General features: G+C 38.8%; 1 protein-coding gene across 1 annotated transcript; it reads right to left on the reverse strand.

The window, feature by feature from the left end:
* Positions 1-2,979: 2,979 nt before the first annotated feature.
* Vmn1r115 (vomeronasal 1 receptor 115) lies at positions 2,980-3,867 on the reverse strand. The gene has a single exon (NM_001166745.1). It carries the CDS (start codon positions 3,865-3,867, stop codon positions 2,980-2,982), a length of 888 nt encoding a protein of 295 aa, NP_001160217.1.
* Between the last annotated feature and the right edge of the window lie 18,095 nt (positions 3,868-21,962).

Raw genomic sequence — 21,962 nt, forward strand, 5'->3', positions numbered from 1 at the left:
AATATGAACCTACCAGTACCCCCAGAGCTCATGTCTCTTGCTGCATATGTAGCAGAAGATGGCCTAGTCGGCCATCACTGGGAAGAGAGGCCACTTGGTCTTGCAAACTTTATATGCCCCAGTACAGGGGAGCACCATGGTCAAGAAGTGGGCGTGGGTGGGTAGAGGAGTGGGGGGAGAGAGGGTATGGGGGAATTTTGGGATAGCATTTGATATGTAAATGAAGAAGATACGTAATTTAAAATATATATATAAAAGAAAATAATTACTTTCTAAGAGACAACAAAATGGGACAAAAGAGAATATAATATAAGACAAAATCCATCACATTATGCCTGGTCTAGACAATAAAACAAAACAAAAAGTTCCCCGAGGGAAGGCATAGCAATCAGTGACTCATTTGTTCACACACTCAGGTGTTCCATAAAAATACTAAGCTGAAAGCTTTAATATATATGCAGGTAATCTGATGCAAACCCTTGTAGGCCCATTCTTGATGTTTCAATCTCTGTGTATTCATGTGTACTTTGCTCAGTTGATTTACTGAGTCCAGTTCTCCTGGTGTCTTCATCCCCATGGCTCTTACACTCTGTCTGGACTCCTCTTCTTCAGAATTCCCTGAGTTCTGAGAGGGGAGATTTGATGGAGACATTCCATTTAGAGCTGTGTATTTTGAGAAATCTCTTTCCACATGATGCCAGTCTGTGATTCTCTGAATCTGTTTCTGTCTGCTGTAAGAAGATTTTTCTCTGATAATAAGCAAAAAACACACTGATCTATAAATATGGCAAAATACAATTAGAAGTCATATTATTGATGATTTTATTTTATTTTATTTTATTTCATTTTATTTTATTTTAGAGAGGTAGTATTTGGTCTTACCGTAGGTATGTTTGTTGACTATCTAATTTCTGGTTATTGGTCACCTGACAGTGCTGTGTATGTGTTCTGTCTATGACAAATTTGATATTGGTTGGATACTCCCAAAAGTTCCATGCCACCATTGCATTAACATATCTTGTGTGCAGGACAGATTATAGACCAAATGTTTTGTGGCTGAGTTGATGTTTATGTGTCTCTTTTGGTAGCCTGCAGAGTATTTTTCCATACCAAACACTATTATAGGAGTAAAGGCCCTATGTCGGTACCAGGTCTACTTTTCCATTGTGAAGGAGTGTATGGGTGTTGTCTTAGGTATGGGTATCTCACTGTCAGTTTGTAGAGAGCAAACCTTTATCTTAACATCGGCCTGTGTGTGTTATTTTAAAAAGATTTATTTATTTCATTGATATGTGTACAATGTATCTGTCTTCAGCACACCAGAAGAGAGGATCAGATTTCATTGAAGATGCTTTCGAGCCACCATGTGGTTGCTCAGAATTGAACTTAGGACCTCTGTAATAGCAAGTAGCCAGTGGTCTTAACCATTGAGCCATCTCTCTAGCCCTAGCCTGGGTTTTGTAGGCATTTCCACAGGACATCTTTGGCCAACAACTCAGTTGAATGCAATATAGTCCCTGTACTTGAAAAGACCCCTTAGTTGAAAATAGGTGGTCATTTGGGTGCTCCATACCCTCAGTTATTAGATAATTTCAGTAGGACCGCTTTCATATATGTTACTAAATTTCCACTGCCATATGGTTTCATAACATTTCTCATATGTCCTCCAATTCCAGCTCTCTCTCCACTGATTCCCTCTCTTAACCCTATACCTGTTCCAACCCACCCCCCTAGTCCACTCAGAATAGCTAATCTCTTTCCCCTTTCCATGAAATCCATTTGTCCCTCACTTGAACATTTCTATGGATTAATCTCCTTTTTAGCTTGATTATCATTTATTTAATAGCTATGTATGTATAAGTGAATACATACCATAATTACCTTTCTGGGTGTTGGTTTCCTCACTCAGGATAGATTTTTTTTTCTAGCTTTAGCGTTTCTCCTATAAACATCATGATGCCTGTCTTTAAACAGTGGAGTAATGCTCTATTGTGCTAATGTGCCATATTTTTTATCCTTTCTTTTGTTGTGACTTCTTGGTTCTTTCCAGGTTCTGGCTATTATGAATGAATAGAGCAGTAAGAATCATGGTTGAGTACATGTCCTTGTAGTAGGATGAAGTGTCCTTCAGGTATATATCCAAGAGTGGTGAGATAGATTTAATGCCAACTTTCTGTGGAATCTTTATTTTTTTTAAAAAATATATTTTTATTAGATATTCTCCTCATTTACATTTCCAATGCTAAAACAAGAGTCCCCAATAACCCCCCCCCCCACTACCCTACCCACTCTCTCCCACTTTTTGGCCCTGGCGTTCCCCTGTACTGGGGCTTATAAAGTTTGCAAATCCAATTGGCCTCTCTTTCCACTGATGGCCGACTAGGCCATCTTTTGATTCATATGCAGCTAGAGTCAAAAGCTCCGGGGTACTGGTTAGTTCATAATGTTGTTCCACCGATAGGGTTGCAGATCTCTTTAGCTCCTTGGATACTTTCTCCATTGGGGGCCCTGTGATCCATCCAATAGTTGACTATGAGCATCCACTTCTGTGTTTGCTAGGCCCCGGCCTAGTCTCACAAGGGACAGCTATATCACCGTCCTTGCAACAAAGGCTTGCTAGTGTATGCAATGGTGTCATCGCTTGGAGGCTAATTATGGGATGGATCCCTGGATATGGAAGTCTCTATATGGACCATCCTTTTGTCTCAGCTCCAAACTTTGTCTCTGTAACTCCTTCCATGGGTGATTGTTTCCAATTCTAAGAATGAGCAAAGTGTCCATACTTTGGTCTTCATTCTTCTTCAGTTTCATATGTTTTACATATTGTACCTTATATCTCACTATACTAAGTTTCTGGGTTAATATCCACTTATCAGTGAGTACATTTCATTTGAGTTCTTTTGTGATTGGGTTACCTCACTCAGGATGATGCCCTCCAGGTCCAACCATTTGCCTAGCAATTTCGTAAATTCATTCTTTTTAATAGCTGAGTAGTACTCCATTGTGTAGGCAGATACTGGGGAAGACTGCAGCCAGAACCTCACTGACAAGCCTTATGAAGAGACGAGAATGTATATAAAAGGCATGAAAGATGATACAAATACAATTTAGAAGATAAAAGCTAACAAATGTGACCACCAGCATCAGGATAGTACGGGTTGCTCTTGTCTCAGCTTGGCCTCTGGGGTTCTGATTGGGAGTGAGGATGTGTTGCATTCGCTGGCGATGTCTATGGAGGAGAAGTATAATGGAGACACTGGTCCAGACCATGATGCTCATGAATGTGGCATCATAGGCAAACTGCAAGAAGACAATGCCTACAATGAATCCAGAAGTGGAACAGAACAAGTTGCTTTTAGAGTCAGTGTTATTGTCTGTTATCTGTGGACCAGTGACCTTAATTGGAATGTGGATGTTACTTAAGACACTGAAAAACCAACAACTGTAACAAGAATAACTCACAAATTTTGGGACACTAGCTCTTAGTATAAGTTTACCTCTATTAACAAGAACAAGAGTGACAAACTGATGGATACTCAGGACACAGGTGGAACACAAATTTGTGCTTCTTGCCACCATGTGACTGAAGAATTCTAATTTACATTTGAGTTCAGTTGGAGGAGTTTTTGGAGCAAAAGCTATCATGTTGTTTGGAAATATAGTGAGGAATAGAGTCAAGGCATTGGCCATAGCCATGTGGCTTAAAATCACCTGTCTGGGTCTCTGTTTAGAACCAGTCAAGACTGGAGAGAAATTATGGACAAACAGAAAGACATTGGCCAAGGTCCCAACCCCAAACTGGCAAAGCAAGAGGAGCTGAAGAGCCACTTCCTCAGTGGTTTTCACGGATTTACCATGATCAGACATTGAGAGGGTTTTACAGGACCCTGGATGATTAGGTAGAACACTACTCTTCTCGGGTCTCTGTTTTATTGTCCACACTTACCAATTGATTTGAGACAATTTCTTCACTTGATAAGTGATACACTATTCTATCACACTACAGGTAAATTGCCTGGAAAACATGTATATATAGTAACTCAAATTAAATTTCATACTGATTTTATTACTCCGGCCTTGAGATAATTTTTGTATTACAACTGCAGATTTATTGGTCCAGTAGCTCAAGAACACAATAACACACATTTTAACACACAATGGTCCTTGCTTATGAATACAGACAAGAAAGAGAATAGTTTGAACATGTGATTCTACCATCAGAATTCAATACAATTAGGAGAGAGGGGAGGCTTCAATTGGGATGTAACTAAACCATTAAAAATAAAACAATATATAAATGCAGCATAAAAAATAATTAATTGAATTTACTTATGTTATAGTAACATGTTAAAAATAATGTGTATGCGAATATCATGTAAGATTACACATATTAATGAAGTTGTGTAATTGAGTTCAGGTGTAGAAAATTAAGTTATTGGCTTTTGAGAAAATTTTATACTACTCATCCACACAAGCACACACACACAAAAACCCACCACATATTTCTAATAAAGCCAGCTGTCTTCTGATCACACAGATGAACATAGTCTTACATATGTGTCCTCCATGGAAAAAAGAATCCAACTTGCTAAAACGTTTCATCTATTCATATTTTTCCTGACCTTAATTTTTGTTCTAAAATGTCCTGTGCCAGAGCCTTAGCTGTGTCACCTGCAGCTTCCCTCCAAAGTTACTAACACAATCACTGTTACACCCTTTGGAAGCTGATGCTTAGTCTGCATTTTACTTGTTTATATGTTTTCTGTAGGAACATGAGGGCCCCATCCACCAGATAAAATTCAACATCTCACATACATGTTACACTGAATGCTGTTTTCTCCTGAGTACTAATCTAGGACAGAGACATTTCTTTGAGATAAAAGCAAAATATTAACCTATTTAAGTTTACCTGCAGACTTCCAAAAGAAATAATGTTTCATGTTGACTTCAGAAGACAATTTTCACTGAAGAAAATAGAAGAGAATTTTAAGCAGAAGTCTATGGTTGGAAGAATCCCACCTTCTGAGCCTCAGTCAGGATGAATATTTTCATCTGAAGGCCAGCTGCAGAGCACAGCTCCTTTAGAAGCATATTTCCTAGTGCCTGGATTGAGGAACTTCTCTGTGTCACTCTTTGCCTGAGAAAGAATGCAATGAAATTCGGAATGGTTTTTTATTCTCCATGCAATGCTGTGAAGGTAACCCAACAAAGTCCAAGTTTCCAGTCTCATAAAACAATAGGGCACTGGGACATGACATCCTTCAGAGAGTTTATTATTGTGTCATCTGTGGCATCCGCACATTTGTCTGCATGGTGTCTTTGGGATACCTCCAATGAAGGAAAATCATTTATCCCCAGAGCAAACCTCCATTCCTTTCTGATGTTTACTGATGATGTCTAGGAGTTTGTTAGATGTTAATGAGTACCTGGGCAGAAGTTAGGGAAGGGTTTTCATGTTTCCTTTGGGAGAATCTAAGTTCTGAATTGATCTCATGGTCAGATGTGAATTGGGGCGCTCCAGGGTAGAACAAGAGACTCATTACATGAGTTTCTACAGAGTACTTTCCTCCCTACTATTTTACTCTTGCAAAATTATTCTGACACCAAGTCTTCCCAAAATACTGGCAATGTATCAGTCAAATTCTGTAATTTCCCTGGAAGTTGCTTCATTCCAACTTTTCCCATGTTTGTCCCAGGACGTTCATAAATGACAAATTTATTGAAACTGGTCTTTCCCACCTGAATCCTGGAGTTATTCCAATATCCACTTGTTTTCAGATAGATTATGACCTTTTTTTCTGATAAACTCATGAATTCTTATCACAGGTCTAATATTCTTTGGTAGTATCTAGAGAATCTCATTTGTAATAACTCATACAAGGAAAGATATGGATTGAGCTATCATTAAGGAATAAATAGCTCCAACTCATTTCTGCTCTAGGTATAATAAAAAACTAGGGACTTAGTTTTGATTTTCAATGATGAAAAGTAAAAATTCAGGTTATAAATCTAAGAATTGTATGTTCTAAACATTTATTGATATTTAAGCCTGCAGCAATATAGTCTCAGGCACAATGAACTTATACTTTCATGTGTGAGAATTAAGATATCACTGTACAAAATTTTTACAAATGAAAATACCAGCATTTAGAATGGGATATATGTGGAAATAGGACCAAAAGAAAGAATAACGTATCTTTAATTGCTCAGATACCTTATGTTTGTCTAGGACAAGCACATATCCATGATTTCATCTGTAACATTTATATCGGCTAATTGTCATTTACACATATTTATTAGCCTAATACATAATTATATTGGAATAACCTTCCTAGTCAGGAATTTGTTAGAGTCATGGCATGTTGAAAAAAATGAGAAGATAAAATACAGTCTTTAAAGAATGAAAAGGTGATAATGGAAGATGAAGATTTAGATTTGGGTGTGTGTAGGAGGAAAAGTAGACGAGGAAATATGGAGAGGAATAACTAACACTAAGTTTCTTTTGCAAATATGTACAGAAACATTGTACTCTGGGGCTTCCTGTAATATGTTCACAGGCATAGTTCAAAAGAGTTTTAAAAACCAGCACTATATTAGTTGGACAGTTTACCACATAGATACCTCACGTTGGATTATGTAAAGTTCTTTTATTTTATTTTTTTGTAATTTTTTTTCAGGTATTAATAAGTTCTTGTTGGATATTTTCTTCATTTTCATTTCAAATGTTATCCCCCCCCCGGAAACCCTCTATACAATCCCTTCTCCCCCTGCTTCTATGAAGGTGTTCCTCTACACACTTACCCAGTACCACCTCTCTGCCCTCAGTTCACCTACACTGGGGCATCTATTGAGCCTTCATAGGACCAAGAACCACTCCACCCACTGATGCATGACAAGGACATCCTCTGCAACTTCTGCTGCTGGAGCTTCGTGTACTCCTTGTTCCCTGGGAGCTCTTGGGGGACTGGTTGGTTGATATTGTTGTTCTTCCTATGGGACTGCAATCCCCTTCAACTCCTTTGGTCCTTTCTCTAACTCCTCTATTGTGGACCCCATGCTCAGTCCAATGATTGGTTTTGAGCATCTGTCCCTGTATTTGTAAGGCTCTGGCAGGGTCACTCAGGAGACAGCCATACCAGCCTCTTTCTCGATGCACTTCTTGGCATCCACAAAGTTGTCTGGGTTTGGTAACTGTATATGGGATGAATCTTCAGGTGGGACAGTCTCTAGATGACTTTTCCTCCAGTCTTTGCTCTACTCTTTATCTCCATATTTGCTCCTGTGAGTATTTTGTTCTCCTTCTAAGAAGGACTGAAGCACCCACACTTTTGTTTCCTTTCTTCTTGAGCTTCTTATGGTCTGTGAATTCTATCTTGGTTATTTATAGCTTTTGGGCTAATATCCACTTATCAGTGAGTGCGTACCAAGTGTGTTATTTTGCCATTGGGTTACCTCACTCTGGATGATAATTTATAGTTCTATAATTTGGCTAAGAAGTTCATGAATTCATCACATTTATTTATTTATTTATTTATTTATTTATTTATTTATTTATTTATATTAGATATTTTCTTTATTTACATTTCAAATGTTATCTCCTTTCCTAGTTTCTCTCCTGAAAATCCCCTATCCTCTACCCCCTCCTCCTGCTCACCAATCCACCCTCTTCTAATTCCTGGCCTAAGAATTTTCCTATACTGGGGCTTAAAACCTTCTCAGTCAAAGGGCCTCGCCTCCCATTGATGACCGACTAGGCCATCTACTGCTACTTATGCAGCTAGAGCCATGATTCCCATAATGCATTTTCTTTCATTAGTGGTTTAGTCCCAGGGAGCTCTGGGGTTACTGGTTATTTCATATTGTTGTTCCTCCTATGGGGCTGCAAACCCCTGCAGCTGAAAGGGTACTTTCTGTAGCTTCTTCAATGGGGAGTTTTGTCCTCTATCTAATGGATGACTGTGAGCATCCAGTTCTATATCAGTCAGGTACTGCAGAGCCTCTCAGTAGACAGTTATACCAGTCTCCTGTCAGCAAGCTCTTGTTGGCATCTGCAATAGTATCTGGGTTTGGTGGTGGTTTTTGGAATGGATCCTCAAGTGAGGCAGTTTCTGGATGGTCACTCCTTCAGTCTCTGCTCCATACTTTGTCTCTGTAACTTCTTCCATGGGTATTTTGTTCACCCTTCTAAGAAGGATTGATGTGTCCACATTTGGTCTTCCTTCTTCTTGAGTTTCATGTGTTTTGCAAATTGTATCTTGGGTATTCTGAGCTTCTGGGCTAATATTCACTTATCAGTGGGTACATATCACATGTGTCTTTTTGTGATTGTGTTACCTCAATCATGATGATATCCTCCAGCTCTATCCATTCCTCTAAAAATTTCATGAATTCCTTGTTTTTAATAGCTGCATAGTACTCCATTTTGTAAATGTACCACATTTTCTGTATCCATTCCTTTGTTGAGGGACACCTAGTTTTTTCCAGCTTCTGGCTATTATAAATAAGGCTGCTATGAACATAGTGGAGCATGTGTCCTTATTACAAATTGGAGCATTTTCTGAGTATATGCCCAGGAGAAGAATTGCTGGATCTTCTGGTAGAAATATGCCCTATTTTCTGAGGAACTGCCAGATTGATTTCCAGATTGGTTGTACTAGCTTGTACTCCCGCCAGCAATAGAGGAGTGTTTTGCTTTCTCCACATCCTTGCAAGCGTCTGCTGTCACCTGAGCTTTTGATCTTAGCTATTCTTACTGGTGTGAGGTGGAATCTTAGTGTTGTTTTGATTTTCATTTCCCTGATGAATAAGAATGCTGAACATTTTTCAGGTGCTTCTCAGCCCTTCAGTATTCCTTAGTTAAGAATTCTTTGTTTACCTCTGTACCCCATTTTTAAATAAGCTTATTTGATTTTCTGGAGTCTAACATGTTGAGTTATATATACACACACACATATACATATATATATATAATGATATAACGTTATAACGATATAACGATATATATATATATATATGTATATATATATATATATATATATATATATATATATATATATATATATGAATGATTGGTAAAGATCTTTTTCCAATCTGTTGGCTGTTGTTTTGTCTCACTAAAAGTGTCTTTTACCATACAAAAGCTTGGCAATTTTAAGAGGTCCCATTTGTTGATTCTTGATCTTACAGCACAAGCCCATTGCTGTTCTGTTCAGGAATTTCCCCCGTGTGCCCAAATCTTTGAGTCTCTTCCCCACTATCTCCTCTATAACTTTCAGTGTCTCTGGTTTCATGTGGAGTTTTTGATCCATGTAGACTTGAAATTTGGACATGGAGATAAGAATGGATCAATTCGCATTCTTGTACATGGTAACTGCCAGTTGAGCCAGCATCATTTGTTGAAAATGCTGTCTTTTTTCCACTGGATGATTTTAGCTCCCTTGTCAAAGATCAAGTCACCATAGGTGTGTGCATTCATTTCTGGGTCTTCAATTACCTTGATCAACTGTCTGCCCCTGTACCAGTACCATGAAGCTTTTATCACAATTGCTCTGTATTACAGGTTGAGGTCAGGCATGGTGATTCCACCAGAGGTTCTTTTATCATTGAGAAGAGTTTTTGGTATCATAGGTTTTTTGTTATTCCAGATGAATTTCCAAATTGCCCTTTCTAATTTGTTGAAGAATTAGAAATTCTTGGAATTTTGATGGGGTTTGCATTGAATCTGTAGAGTGCTTTTGGCAAGACAGCCATTTTTACTATATTGATCCTGCCAATCCGTGAGTATGGGAGATCTTTCCATCTACTGAGATCTTTGATTTCTTTCTTCAGAGACTTAAAGTTCTTATCATACAGATCTTTGACTTCCTTAGTTTGAGTCACACAGGTATTATATATTATTTGTGACTATTGTGAAGGGTGTTGTTTCCCTAATTTCTTTCTCAGCCTGTTTATCCTTTGTGTAGAGAAAGGCCATTGACTTGTTTGAGTTAATTTTATATCCAACTACTTCATTGAAGCTGTTTATCAGGTTTAGGAGTTCTCTGATGGAATTTTTGGGGTCACATATATATATTATCATATCATCTGTAAATAGTGATATTTTGACTTCTTCCTTTCCAAATTGTATCCCCTTGATCTCATTTTGTTGTCAAATTGCTCTGGGTAGGACTTCAAGTACTGTATTGAATAGGTAGGGAGAAAGTGGGCAGTCTCGTCTAGTCCTTGAGTTTAGTGGGATTGCTTCCAGCTTCTCACCATTTACTTTGATGTTGGCTACTGGTTTGTAGTACATTGCTTTTATCATGTTTCGTTTGGTCCTGGAATTCCTGATCTTTCTAAAACTTTTTTCATGAAGGGGTGTTGGATTTTCTCAAATGCTTTTCCAGCATCCAACGAGATGATCATGTGGTTTTTGTCTTTGAGTTTGTTTATATAATGGATTATGTTGATCGATTTCTGTATATTAAACCATCCTTGCATCCCTGGAATGAAACCTACTTGGTCAGGATGGATGATTGTTTTGAAATTTTCTTGGATTCGGTTAGCGAGAATTTTATTGACTATTTTTGCATCGATAGTCATAAGGGAAATTGGTCTGAAATTCTCTATCTTTGTTGGGTCTTTTTGTGGTTTAGGTGTCAGAGTAATTGTGGCATCATAGAATGAATTGGGTAGAGTAACTTCTGCTTGTATTTTGTGGAATAGTTTGTGCAGTACTGGAATTAAGTCTTCTTTGAAAGTTTGATAGAACTCTGCACTAAACCCTGGCTAAATCCTGGGCTGTTTTTGGTTGGGAGACTATTAATGACTGCTTCTATTTCTTTAGGGGATATAGGACTGTTTAGATCATTAACCTGATCTTGATTTAACTTTGGTACCTGGTATCTGTCTAGAAATTTATCCATTTCATTTAGGTTTTCCAGTTTTGTTGAGTATAGCCTTTTGTAGAAGGATCTGATGGTGTTTTGGATTTCTTCAGGGTCTGTTGTTATGCCTCCTTTTCATTTGTGATTTTGTTAATTAGGATGCTGTCCCTGTGCCCTCTAATGAATCTGGGTAAGGGTTTATCTATCTTGTTGATTTTTCTGAAAGTAAAAGCTCCTTGTTTGGTTGATTCTTTGAATAGTTCTTCTTGTTTCCACTTGGTTGATTTCACCCCTGAGTTTGATTATTTCCTGCTGTCTACTCCTCTTGGGTGAATTTGCTTCCTTTTTTTTCTAGAGCTTTTAGGTGTGTTGTCAAACTGCTAGTGTGTGCTCTCTCTAGTTCCTTTTTGGAGGCACTCAGAGCTATCCTCTTAGAAATGTTTTCACTGTGTCCCATAAGTTTGGGTATGTTGTGGCTTAATTTTCATTAAACTCCAAAAAGTCCTTAATTTCTTTCTTTATTCCTTCCTTGACCAAGGTATCATTGAGAAGATTCAGTTTCCACGTGAATGTTGGCTTTCTATTATTTATTTTGTTATTGAAGATCAGCCTTAGTCCGTAGTGATCTGATAGGATGCATTGGACAATTTTAAATATTTTTGTATCTTTGAAACCTGTTTTCTGACCAATTTATATGGTTAATTTTGCAGAAAGTACCATGACGTCCTGAGAAGAAGGTATATCCTTTTTTTTTTCAGGATAAAATGTTCTGTAGATATCTGTTAAAACCATTTGTTTCATAACTTCTGTTAGTTTCATTGTGTCCCTGTTTAGTTTCTGTTTCCATGATCTGTCCATTGATGAAAGTGTTACGTTGAAGTTTCCCACTATTTTTGTGTGAGCTGAAACATGTGCTGTGAACTTTACTAAAGGTTCTTTAATGAATGTGGTTGCCCTTGCATTTGGAGCATAGATATTCAGAATTGAGAGTTTTTCTTGGAAGATTTTACCTTTGATGCGTATGAAGTGTTCCTCTTTGTCTTTTTTGGTAACTTTGGGTTGGAAGTCGATTTCATTAGATATTAGAATGGCTACTCCAGCTTGTTTCTTCAGACCATTTGCTTGCAAAATTGTTTTCCAGCCTTTCATTCTGAGGTACTGTCTGTCTCTTTCCCTGAGATGGGTTTCCTGTAAGCAGCAAAATGTTGGGTCCTGTTTGTGTAGCCAGTCTGTTAGTCCATGTCTTTTTATTGGGGAGTTGAGTCCATTGATATTAAGAGATATTAAGGAAAAGTAATTGTTGCTTCCTATTATTTTTTTTTGTTAGAGTTGGCATTCTGTTCTTGTGGCTGTCTTTTTTAAGGTTTGTTGAAGGAATTCTATCTTGCTTCTTCTAGTGCGTGGTTTCTGTCCTTGTATTGGTTTTTTTTCTGTTATTATCCTTTGAAGGGCTGGATTCATGGAAAGATAATGTGTGCCTAGTCTTACTGCAACTTGATAAGTCATGGCTAGCTGATATCCATGGGAGGTCTGCCTTTTTCTAAAGAGAAATACAGGATGAGTGGATGGGGTTGTGTGGGGGAGTGTGAAATGAGGGATTTGTGGGGGAGAAGAAATGTGAGGAGAGGAGGGATGGGAATCTTTATATACTATATTATCATGCATATTACATATATTACACCCATATAGAAAAGTTGGACCCCAAGGGAAACCATGAGTGCAATGGGGAAGAGCAGAAAATATCACGTGACTTCTAATAGGACATCTAGATTTAGCTGTGTGTGCTGCAAATAGGGATGAAATGGACTGTACAGGTGAAAGGGAAGACTAGTAGGAAGGAGCAAGGAAGACAGCAAAGGATGATAGTTGATCAGGTGAACATGAACCCAGGACAAAGACACGCATGGATAAAAGTGACATAACATCATTCTATATTTTGTACACTTACAATTAAAATTCATCTATTTGTTAAAAAGGAAAATTCAGAGTCTTGAAGTTGGCTTAGCAGGTCATAGCACTTGCCACTTTTGCAGTGATCTGAGTTTGGTTCCCAATACCCATGTCAATTATCTAACTGCCTGTATCAATACTTCCAAGGGAATCTCATAGCCTCTTCTGCTCTCCATGGACAGCTAAGTACACACACACACACACACACACACACACACAAACACACACACACACACACACACACACCACATATATACAAACACACCATACATATCACACACATACACCACACTCATACATACCAGACATATACACACACTCATATCATACATATCACACACATACATGCACACTAAAACATACATATTCAATACACACAACACACACATTACACAAACACATGCCCACCTACCACATAACACCCCACACCCAACCACTAAACACATACACACTCACACATACACTCACCGTGCACACACACTACACAAATAGACACAAACATATATACAACACACCTTTTAAAAGAGAGTTGGCTGTTGGTATGTAGACTTTACAAAGGAATGGGGTTTTTCTTTTCCTTGACCCATTGATCCCTTTATAAAGTAACACAGAGTCTGAAACTTGGTTACGGTGGTGCTGGAGTAATGGATCAGTGGTTGAAATTTAAAAGGACATGGGTTCAATTCTAAGCACCCACATGGTATCTCCAAGCCAACTCTAACACAAATGAAGAGATCCATTGCCCTTTTTAGGCCTCAGTGAGCATTGCATGAACATGATGCGTATACACATATACACACAGACACACATAAACACTTGTAATGTAAATGTACACATGAATATATATATATATATATATATATATATATATATACATATGGAGACACATATGTGTACATATATATGCACATGCTGCATATATAAGCATTTATATATATGTAACAAAATGATGTAAACAAATATTAGGTCACACACTAAGGGAGTATTCAGCTCAGTCAGAATTCAATCACCTGTGACTTGCCAATGCTTGTATCAATTCTCTGCTGATAACTTCTTTTCCAACCGCCCAGGACCTCAGAGGCAGCATGCAAAAGGTGTGTTGATTTCTTCACAAGCATTTGAGTCCAGAACAACTTGATTGTGCTTTCCAAAACTGTTCCTTTCCAGTCCTGAAAGAGAATAGAATGTCCAACAGTATAACAATGAGAAGTCCAGGAGATGACTCTGTCTCCAATATACCATTGCTGAGAAAAGGTGAGAGGAGATACAGTGTCGAAGTTTTACTGTAGAAATGGGAAGTTTTTCAATATTTGCATAAAGCATGAGACATGGAATCCAATGTGCTTGGAAGTTAGCATCACACTTCAACAATTTCTTTCAGAAGAGTCATAGCCCATAAATCCATTACTGAGATGCCTTATAGAACCATGGTTAAGCAGAGAAGGAATGGGAGATACCTATGCCCTGCTGGCTCTGCTTGTAAAATGGATAAGTCCTGATTATATACTTAGATGATTCAGATCTCAGTGATATTATCTACGTCTGTAAGAAACTAGAGACATGGTCACCATAACAAGACTTTTCAGTTCAGAGGGGTTTTGTGGGATTACAATATCAATTGACAGATACAATTTTGTGCATGAGTGATAGAACCTATTTACACATGCTGCAACTGGGATGGATTCCAGTGGCATTATGCCGAGTGACAAAAGTTAACACCAGAGATATGTACACAATGGACTTATGTTACCTTAAGAAAACATAAAATAACTGTAGAATGGAAGAGCATGTTGCTGATGTGTAGGGAGAAGGGTGCTGGGCATTAGTAGTTCATATATGACCCAAAAATTAGAACTGGGAGGTGTTTGGTGGTGGACTATATGTATTTCAGCAGAAATGGATTACAAAACCCAACATGGAGAAAAGTGAGACAGAATACATCTGTTTTCCTTATGTGTCAGGAGCCATAATGGGACAAGCTAATAACTAGCAGATAATTATATAATAGCATGTTATATAGTTATTAACAAGCTAATAACTATCTTCCTGAGATGGCCTCCTGCTTCAGATTATTATATAATCTGTGACAGGTTTGCCCTTATTAGGCAAGGCTGTAAGGGATTCATTTTAAGAAAGATTCCTGCTATTAATATGCTTTTCCTGTTATTATTAAACATACATAACAATCACTAAGTAATAGCACACCTCTCTAAAGCAGATCTCTGTAGATCCATGAAAATGTACTGTCAAGTAGTGATGCTATATAGACAAATAGATGATTTCTTAATGATGACCCTATAAGAATTCCTAAAATTATATCAGTGATCATTAAGCTCTTTTACAGTGGGACTGCCATTAGGTCTTTTTCTGATAGTCAAAACTGCAAAGAGAACTCTGCAAGTTTCCCATGTGTCACCAGTTAATTGCTCTTAGATAGTAAACAGACTTTCTCCATCTCAAAGCACATTCCAAGAGGTTGTAAAATAATTAAACAAAGGTCACAAAAGGGAACTAACGATTTATTATAGGTGCTAGAACAGAAGATAAAATATTGACTGGGTTTATCTATATAAAACTTCACTAATCACTTAGTTATGGTTTTAAACCTTCAGTGAACCTGTGGAGCTGAGACAGGTGATAGATGTTTAGCCAGATAATTACTCCCAATGGATATGCCTGTAAACATTCATTGCTATAAATAAACTTCTATTTCAATTTATGATTTGATTTTTTTGTGTGAACTTGTGATGAACTTTGTAACAGGTGATCATGTATTCTGAAGGATGTGTAAGCACTGAGGACAAAGAGAAGAGAAGAGAAGAGAATTTTTCCCTTTCCCCCTGCCTAGAAGAATTTTTCCTTACTAGAACATTTTCCTTTTCCCCACTTAGGATCTTTCTGCTTTTCCCCTTAGATAGCTTTCATAGGAAACTTTTTACAACTTAGTAATAAACTCTATAACCACTTCTCTAAGTGTCCCTTTTTCTTCCTGTGACTTCTGACCAGCAGGCTAAGTTAGAGCTGTGCAGTTCCCGTTGAGATAGAAGAAAGACCACATTACTTAATCCCCCACTGTCAGGCTACTGGTGTCACTCTCCTAAGCTAGCAGTCTTTTACCCTCAGAAAGAGAAAGGAAGTTTTTAGAACCTTTTAAAGTTATCAGCATTTCAGTACAGTCACTGAGCTAGAAAGCCCTGAGACCCTCAGACTTTAAAACCATCACCAGAGTCCTGCTCTGTGAATTCGCTACTACTCTCCCTGGGCCAGGAGGCTCCCAGCACTAATGGATATTTTTCTGATAATATATTGTGTAACAGTTCCATTACTGTACTACATACCTTAGTTGAAAAAGTAGTTCAAGGACACCGGCAAACCCTCAGTGCGTTTTGTAATGTGCTGTTCTATCACATGGTTGCCATTTTTCAACACTGAGGAGCAGAGGACCGAGGTTCAGGTATGAGAAGAAACTTCCTCGGTTTTTCCATGAAAGTTCCAAGACCAGGATTTCCCATCTAGCATTTCTGACACTCACAGTCACCAGCTCTATATCATCACTTGTTCCAGTCCTTCTGTGCTCAAGGTCGTTTTGACAGTTGGTATGAAGCAGACAATTGTAGGAGGACTAGTTTGGTCTTGGGGGAAAATACCAACTGGATTGATGAGGTGACAGAATGACAGGCTTGCCTGTGCATGTGCAATATTTGCTCATTTTCTGACTGCATTTCCATCTTAGCATGACAGGAATTTCTGGTGACTGGAAGAATCTATTCACTTTGGCTCAAAGTGAAGCAATTGACAGTCTACAGGGGGAAAATATTGAATCTGGATCTGGGTCACCTCCCCTGGTTGGAAGGTTGTTGATTGACCCTCTTCTAGTACCAGATAAAGTTTGTGTAGTCCTGGCTGTCCTAGAACTTGCTCTGTAGAGGAAGCTGGCCTTGAACTCAACAGAGTGAGTGCCTGAGCTCCCCAAGTGCTGGCATTAAATGTGGGTACTACCACAGCCTAGCTATAAGTTGGAAGACTGTAAATCTTTCAGGAACTATGAGTGTTAGTTACTTGTGCTTAAAAATAAAACCTATCTGTACTTTTTTGTCATCTAGAAACAAGTTTAAGTAAACTAGGAACAGGAAAACTCAATGGAGAAAATGCCTCCATCATATTGGCCTGTACACCAGTCTATGGTGACATTCTCTTGATTCATGATATGGGTTGTGAGGGGACCCTGCCCATGCAGAGTGGTGCCACACTTGGAGAGGTGGCTCTGGATTAAAAAACAAAACAAATCAAAACAAAAACATTCTAAGCAAGCCATAGAGATTAAGCCAGTAAGCATCATTCTTCTGTGATCTCTACTCCAGATCCTGCCTCAGTTTCCCTTGATGGACCTGTAAGGTAAATAAAACCCTTCCCTCCTCATGTTGATTTTCATCAGTGTTTTACTACAGCAATGGAATGAGCATTAGAATGCTATGGTTTTTGAGTTGTCTTCTGTGTCACATTACAAAATCAGAGCAAAATAATTATTTTGCTCTGTGAACAAACAGGCAGACATGTCTGTACCTAGTTTGAGATTGTTAATTACAAGCAAAGTATTAATAATAAATTATCATTAAAAGTAATTTGTATTTATTTTTATTATTTGATATATGAGTGCTTTGCCTTCAAGTTGTCTGTGTACCACATGTTGGTGCTTGAGTAGGAGATGAGCCTCCATGTAGGTGCTGAGAATCAAATCCAGCTATCAAGCACTGGGCAACCCTCCAGTCCATGCACCATCATTTTAATGTCTCTTTCAAACATCTATGATGATGATGGATCTATTACTGTTGGAGGGCACAAGCAGAAGAGAAGTGTATGCCTCCCTGAGAGCTTAACATCTATAGTTAAAAGGAACCCATAGAAAGAGTCAACACTTGTCTAATTAGAGCTTGAAACAGGTGGGGTATAGCTACAGCTCAGCTGTTCACACCATGTGAGGCTATTGCAGAAGATAGCCATTTCTTATTTTTTTCAATTTCTATTAGATATTTTCTTCATTTACATATCAGATGCTATCCCTAAAGTCTCCTATACCCTCCCCTGCCCTACTCCCCTACCCACCCACTCCCACTTCTTGGCCCTGGAGTTCCCCTGTACAGGGCCATATAAATTTTGCAAGACCAAGGGGCCTCTCTTCCCAATGATGGCCAACTAGGCCATCTTCTGATACATATGCAGCTAGAGACATGAGCTCTGGGGGTACTTGTTAGTTCATATTGTTGTTTCACCTATAGTGTGGCAGACCCCTTCAGCTCCTTCGGTACTTTCTCTAGCTCCTCCTTTGGGGACCCTGTGCTCCATCCAATAGATGACTGTGAGCATCCACTTCTGTATTTGCCAGACACTGGCATAGCCTCAAAAGAGACAGCTATATCAGGGTCCTTTCAGCAAAATCTTCCTGGCATTTGCAATAGGGTCTGCTTTTGATAGCTGATTATGAGATGGATCCGTGGGTGGGGTAGTCTCTGGATGGTTCTTTCATCTTAGCTCCAAACTTTGTCTCTGTAATTCCTTCCATGGGTATTTTGTTCCCTATTCTAAGGATGAATTAAGTATCTACATGTTGGTCTTCCTAAATAGCCATTTCTATTTCCCAGCACGCACACCAAGCCCTCACAGGGGCCTCCAGCTGCGAGGGATCTAGTGCCCTCTTGTGGCATTGACAGGTATCTTCACTCTTGTGCACAACAACAACAACAAAAAGGATTCACAGGGAGGGACTTGCAGGATGGGCTTTCGAAGACAGGAGGGAGTGGGGCCAAGACTGGGATGTTAAGTTAATAAATAAATTAATTAATGGAAAACAAGACAATTAAAGGGGAGGCATTCTATTCTGTTGAAGAAATCAACATTGAGTTAAATGTATCAGAGTTATATTGAAGCTGAATAGTAGTTTGGGAATAAGTCAATTATTTCTATTAAGAAAGCTCAACTGAACTGATAATATATTTTTTAGTTTTGTAAAAAATAATTTAAAGACTGGAGAGGTGATTCAGACATTATTAATACTGACCATACAGAGGACGTGGGTCAGGTCCAACTTTCTAGCACCCACATGCAGCTCATACTCACCTGTAGCTACAGTTTCAGAGGACCTGACACCCTCTTGATCCCCAAGAGCTTCTGTAAACACATGGTGTAATACACATACCCAGGTGCACATATAACCATAAAATGTGTATGTTTTAAAAAGAAACAATTTAAATATTATTCATAATAATATTATTTCTCAACCTTCCTAATGTTGCAACACTTTAATACAATTGCTCAAGTTGTGGTGACTGCCAACCATAAAATTATTTCATTACTACTTTATAACTGTATTTTTCTTTTTTTTTCCATTTTTTATTAGGTATTTAGCTCATTTACATTTCCAATGCTATACCAAAAGTCCCCCATACCCACCCACCCCCACTCCCCTACCCACCCACTTCCCCTTTTTGGCCCTGGCGTTCCCCTGTACTGGGGCATATAATGTTTGCGTGTCCAATGGGCCTCTCTTTCCAGTGATGGCCGACTAGGCCATCTTTTGATACATATGCAGCTAGAGTCAAGAGCTCCGGGGTACTGGTTAGTTCATAATGTTGTTCCGCCTATAGGGTTGCAAATCCCTTTAGCTCCTTGGCTACTTTCTCTAGCTCCTCCATTGGGAGCCCTGTGATCCATCCATTAGCTGACTGTGAGCATCCACTTCTGTGTTTGCTAGGCCCCGGCATAGTCTCACAAGAGACAGCTACATCTGGGTCCTTTCGATAAAATCTTGCTAGTGTATGCAATGTAGTCAGCGTTTGGATGCTGATTATGGGGTGGATATAACTGTATTTTTCTACTGTTATGAATCATAATGTAAATATCTGATATCACGAACCACAAGCTGGAAAGTACTGACTTAGATTATTTATTTTTAAAATATAATATTTAAGCAAGACTGACCTATTCATTGTAACTTATAGCAAACACCATAGTGAATAACAGTTAAAATGTAAACTATGATGTTTCCAAGGTTTATTATTTGTATGTATATGTACATCTCTGTATGTACATGCACATAGGTACCTGTGGAGGCCAGGAAAGCATATCATATACCCTAGAGCTGGAGTTACAGGCAGTTGAGAGGCACACAGTGTATTGCTGAGGTTTGAACTCTGGTTCTGAAGAGCAAGAAATACTTTTAATCACTTAATTTATCATTGCCCAACCCCAAGAGTGAGTCCTAGATCTGATCCCTAGAACTTAGAAAAGAATTTTTGAAATTCTTTTCCCAAAATTATTGATCCAAATCTTAACCTTTGGGGATTCTAGACATTATCTTCCCGCTTCCCACTTTCTGCACAGTGATATTCATGTCTTTTAGAATCTTGGCATGAACTACCCACAGAAGTTCATGTGGATGTTAGCTGCTGAGAAAGACACCTAGTGAAGACATGCTACAAATATCACAACCACTACAACACATTCATTGAAGAAACATCCATGTTTTCAAACACGCTTAGTGTTTATTGAATTTGCTTGTAATATAAACATTGCAAAGTGGTGTGGGGAGATGTATAGATGGGTGGGAGTGGGACAAGGTGGAAGAACAGCCCTGGAAACAGCTACCACTACCATGGTGTGCAACTTGGGGCAGGGTATATGGGAGAAACATAACAGAGGATAAGCCTTTGTCACAGATCAATTCCTGCTGTGCCATACCAGATGAACACCCCTCTTGTTGCATTCCTCTTCAAACCAGGGATAATACAAAATATTCAGATTATTATTTTTCTTTTCTACATCTTGCAATAATGTCTGTGATTCCTCGGAAAACGCAGATTTGTCCAGTCTGGCACAAAAACAAACAATTCTGTTTACTAATGGAAAAATATTTACAAATCTGCATTTGTTTTTACCAGGTGCTTGCTGCTGCACACATGTTAAGATCAGAGGACTATTCGTGGAAAATTATCCTCTCACTTCTCCTATGGGGATTTTTTTGTTGTCAGGCATGGTGGTAAGCCCCTTCTCTCATTGAGACATATCACCATCCCAAGTTTTGTTGACAGTCATTTGTGTCTCTTTACAGCTATGACTACTTCTCTGTCATCAGTCCCCAGGGATAAAAGAGAGGAATGTATTGAGAATGAAGAGACAGCATAATTCCCTGCAGGGAGAAGGGCCCCTCCAACATACACACACACACACATGCACACACATACACATACATACATACACACACACACACACACACACACACATGCACACACACACACACACAGACACACACACACACACACACACACACACACACACATACCTACACTTTCCACACCTCCTTCTTGTGGCTGTTTCACCCACTCACTGTTTATGTGCTTAATCATGTGTATTTCTTATTCATGCATTATAACTTAGTGTTGAGTTTTCTTACATTTATGAACACTGGTGTAATCAATGTCATAGTCACTGATCTCATAATTATTCATAGTAACTCTGTTCCTTCTTTATCTTTACTCACTTTCTGTGAGACATTTACAGCATATTCTACACCTTAGCTCAGCTGTCCTCACCGCCTGTTTCCCCAGTGCTGGTATCACTATGTTTACCTAAAAAACATTGTTTTCATTCATTTTCATGACCATCTCTTCTGTCCTTCCCCATGCCTAATCCTAAACCCTCATCCCTTCCCCATCCCCACTCCCTCCATCTGCCTCTCAGGACTATTCTATTCCTCCTTCTAAGTGAGATTCAGGCTTCCGAGTTTGGGCCTTCCTTCTTGTTTTGCTACTTTGGGTCTGGAATTTAGCATGGTACCTGTATTTTAAGGTTAATATGAGGGGGTGGGGCTTCTCCACGATGAGGCAGAGACTCAGAATAAGGGAGACAGCCAGGAATCAATGGGGGGGTGTGTGTGTGACCTTAGCTATGACTCACAACATTGGGGATATGGAACCTGAAGTGGCTAGTTCCTGTAGCCAGACAGGAACTCCAGACACCAAGTAGATAGAGACACTAACTCACCCACAAAACTTTCAACCCAAAATTGATCCTGTCTACAAGAAATGAAGCCACAGGAGTTGGAGCAGAGACTGAGGCAAAGGAATAACCAGCCCAACTTGAGACAGATCCTAT

Source organism: Mus musculus, chromosome 7, assembly GCF_000001635.26.
Source record: "Mus musculus strain C57BL/6J chromosome 7, GRCm38.p6 C57BL/6J".
NCBI lineage: Eukaryota > Metazoa > Chordata > Mammalia > Rodentia > Muridae > Mus > Mus musculus.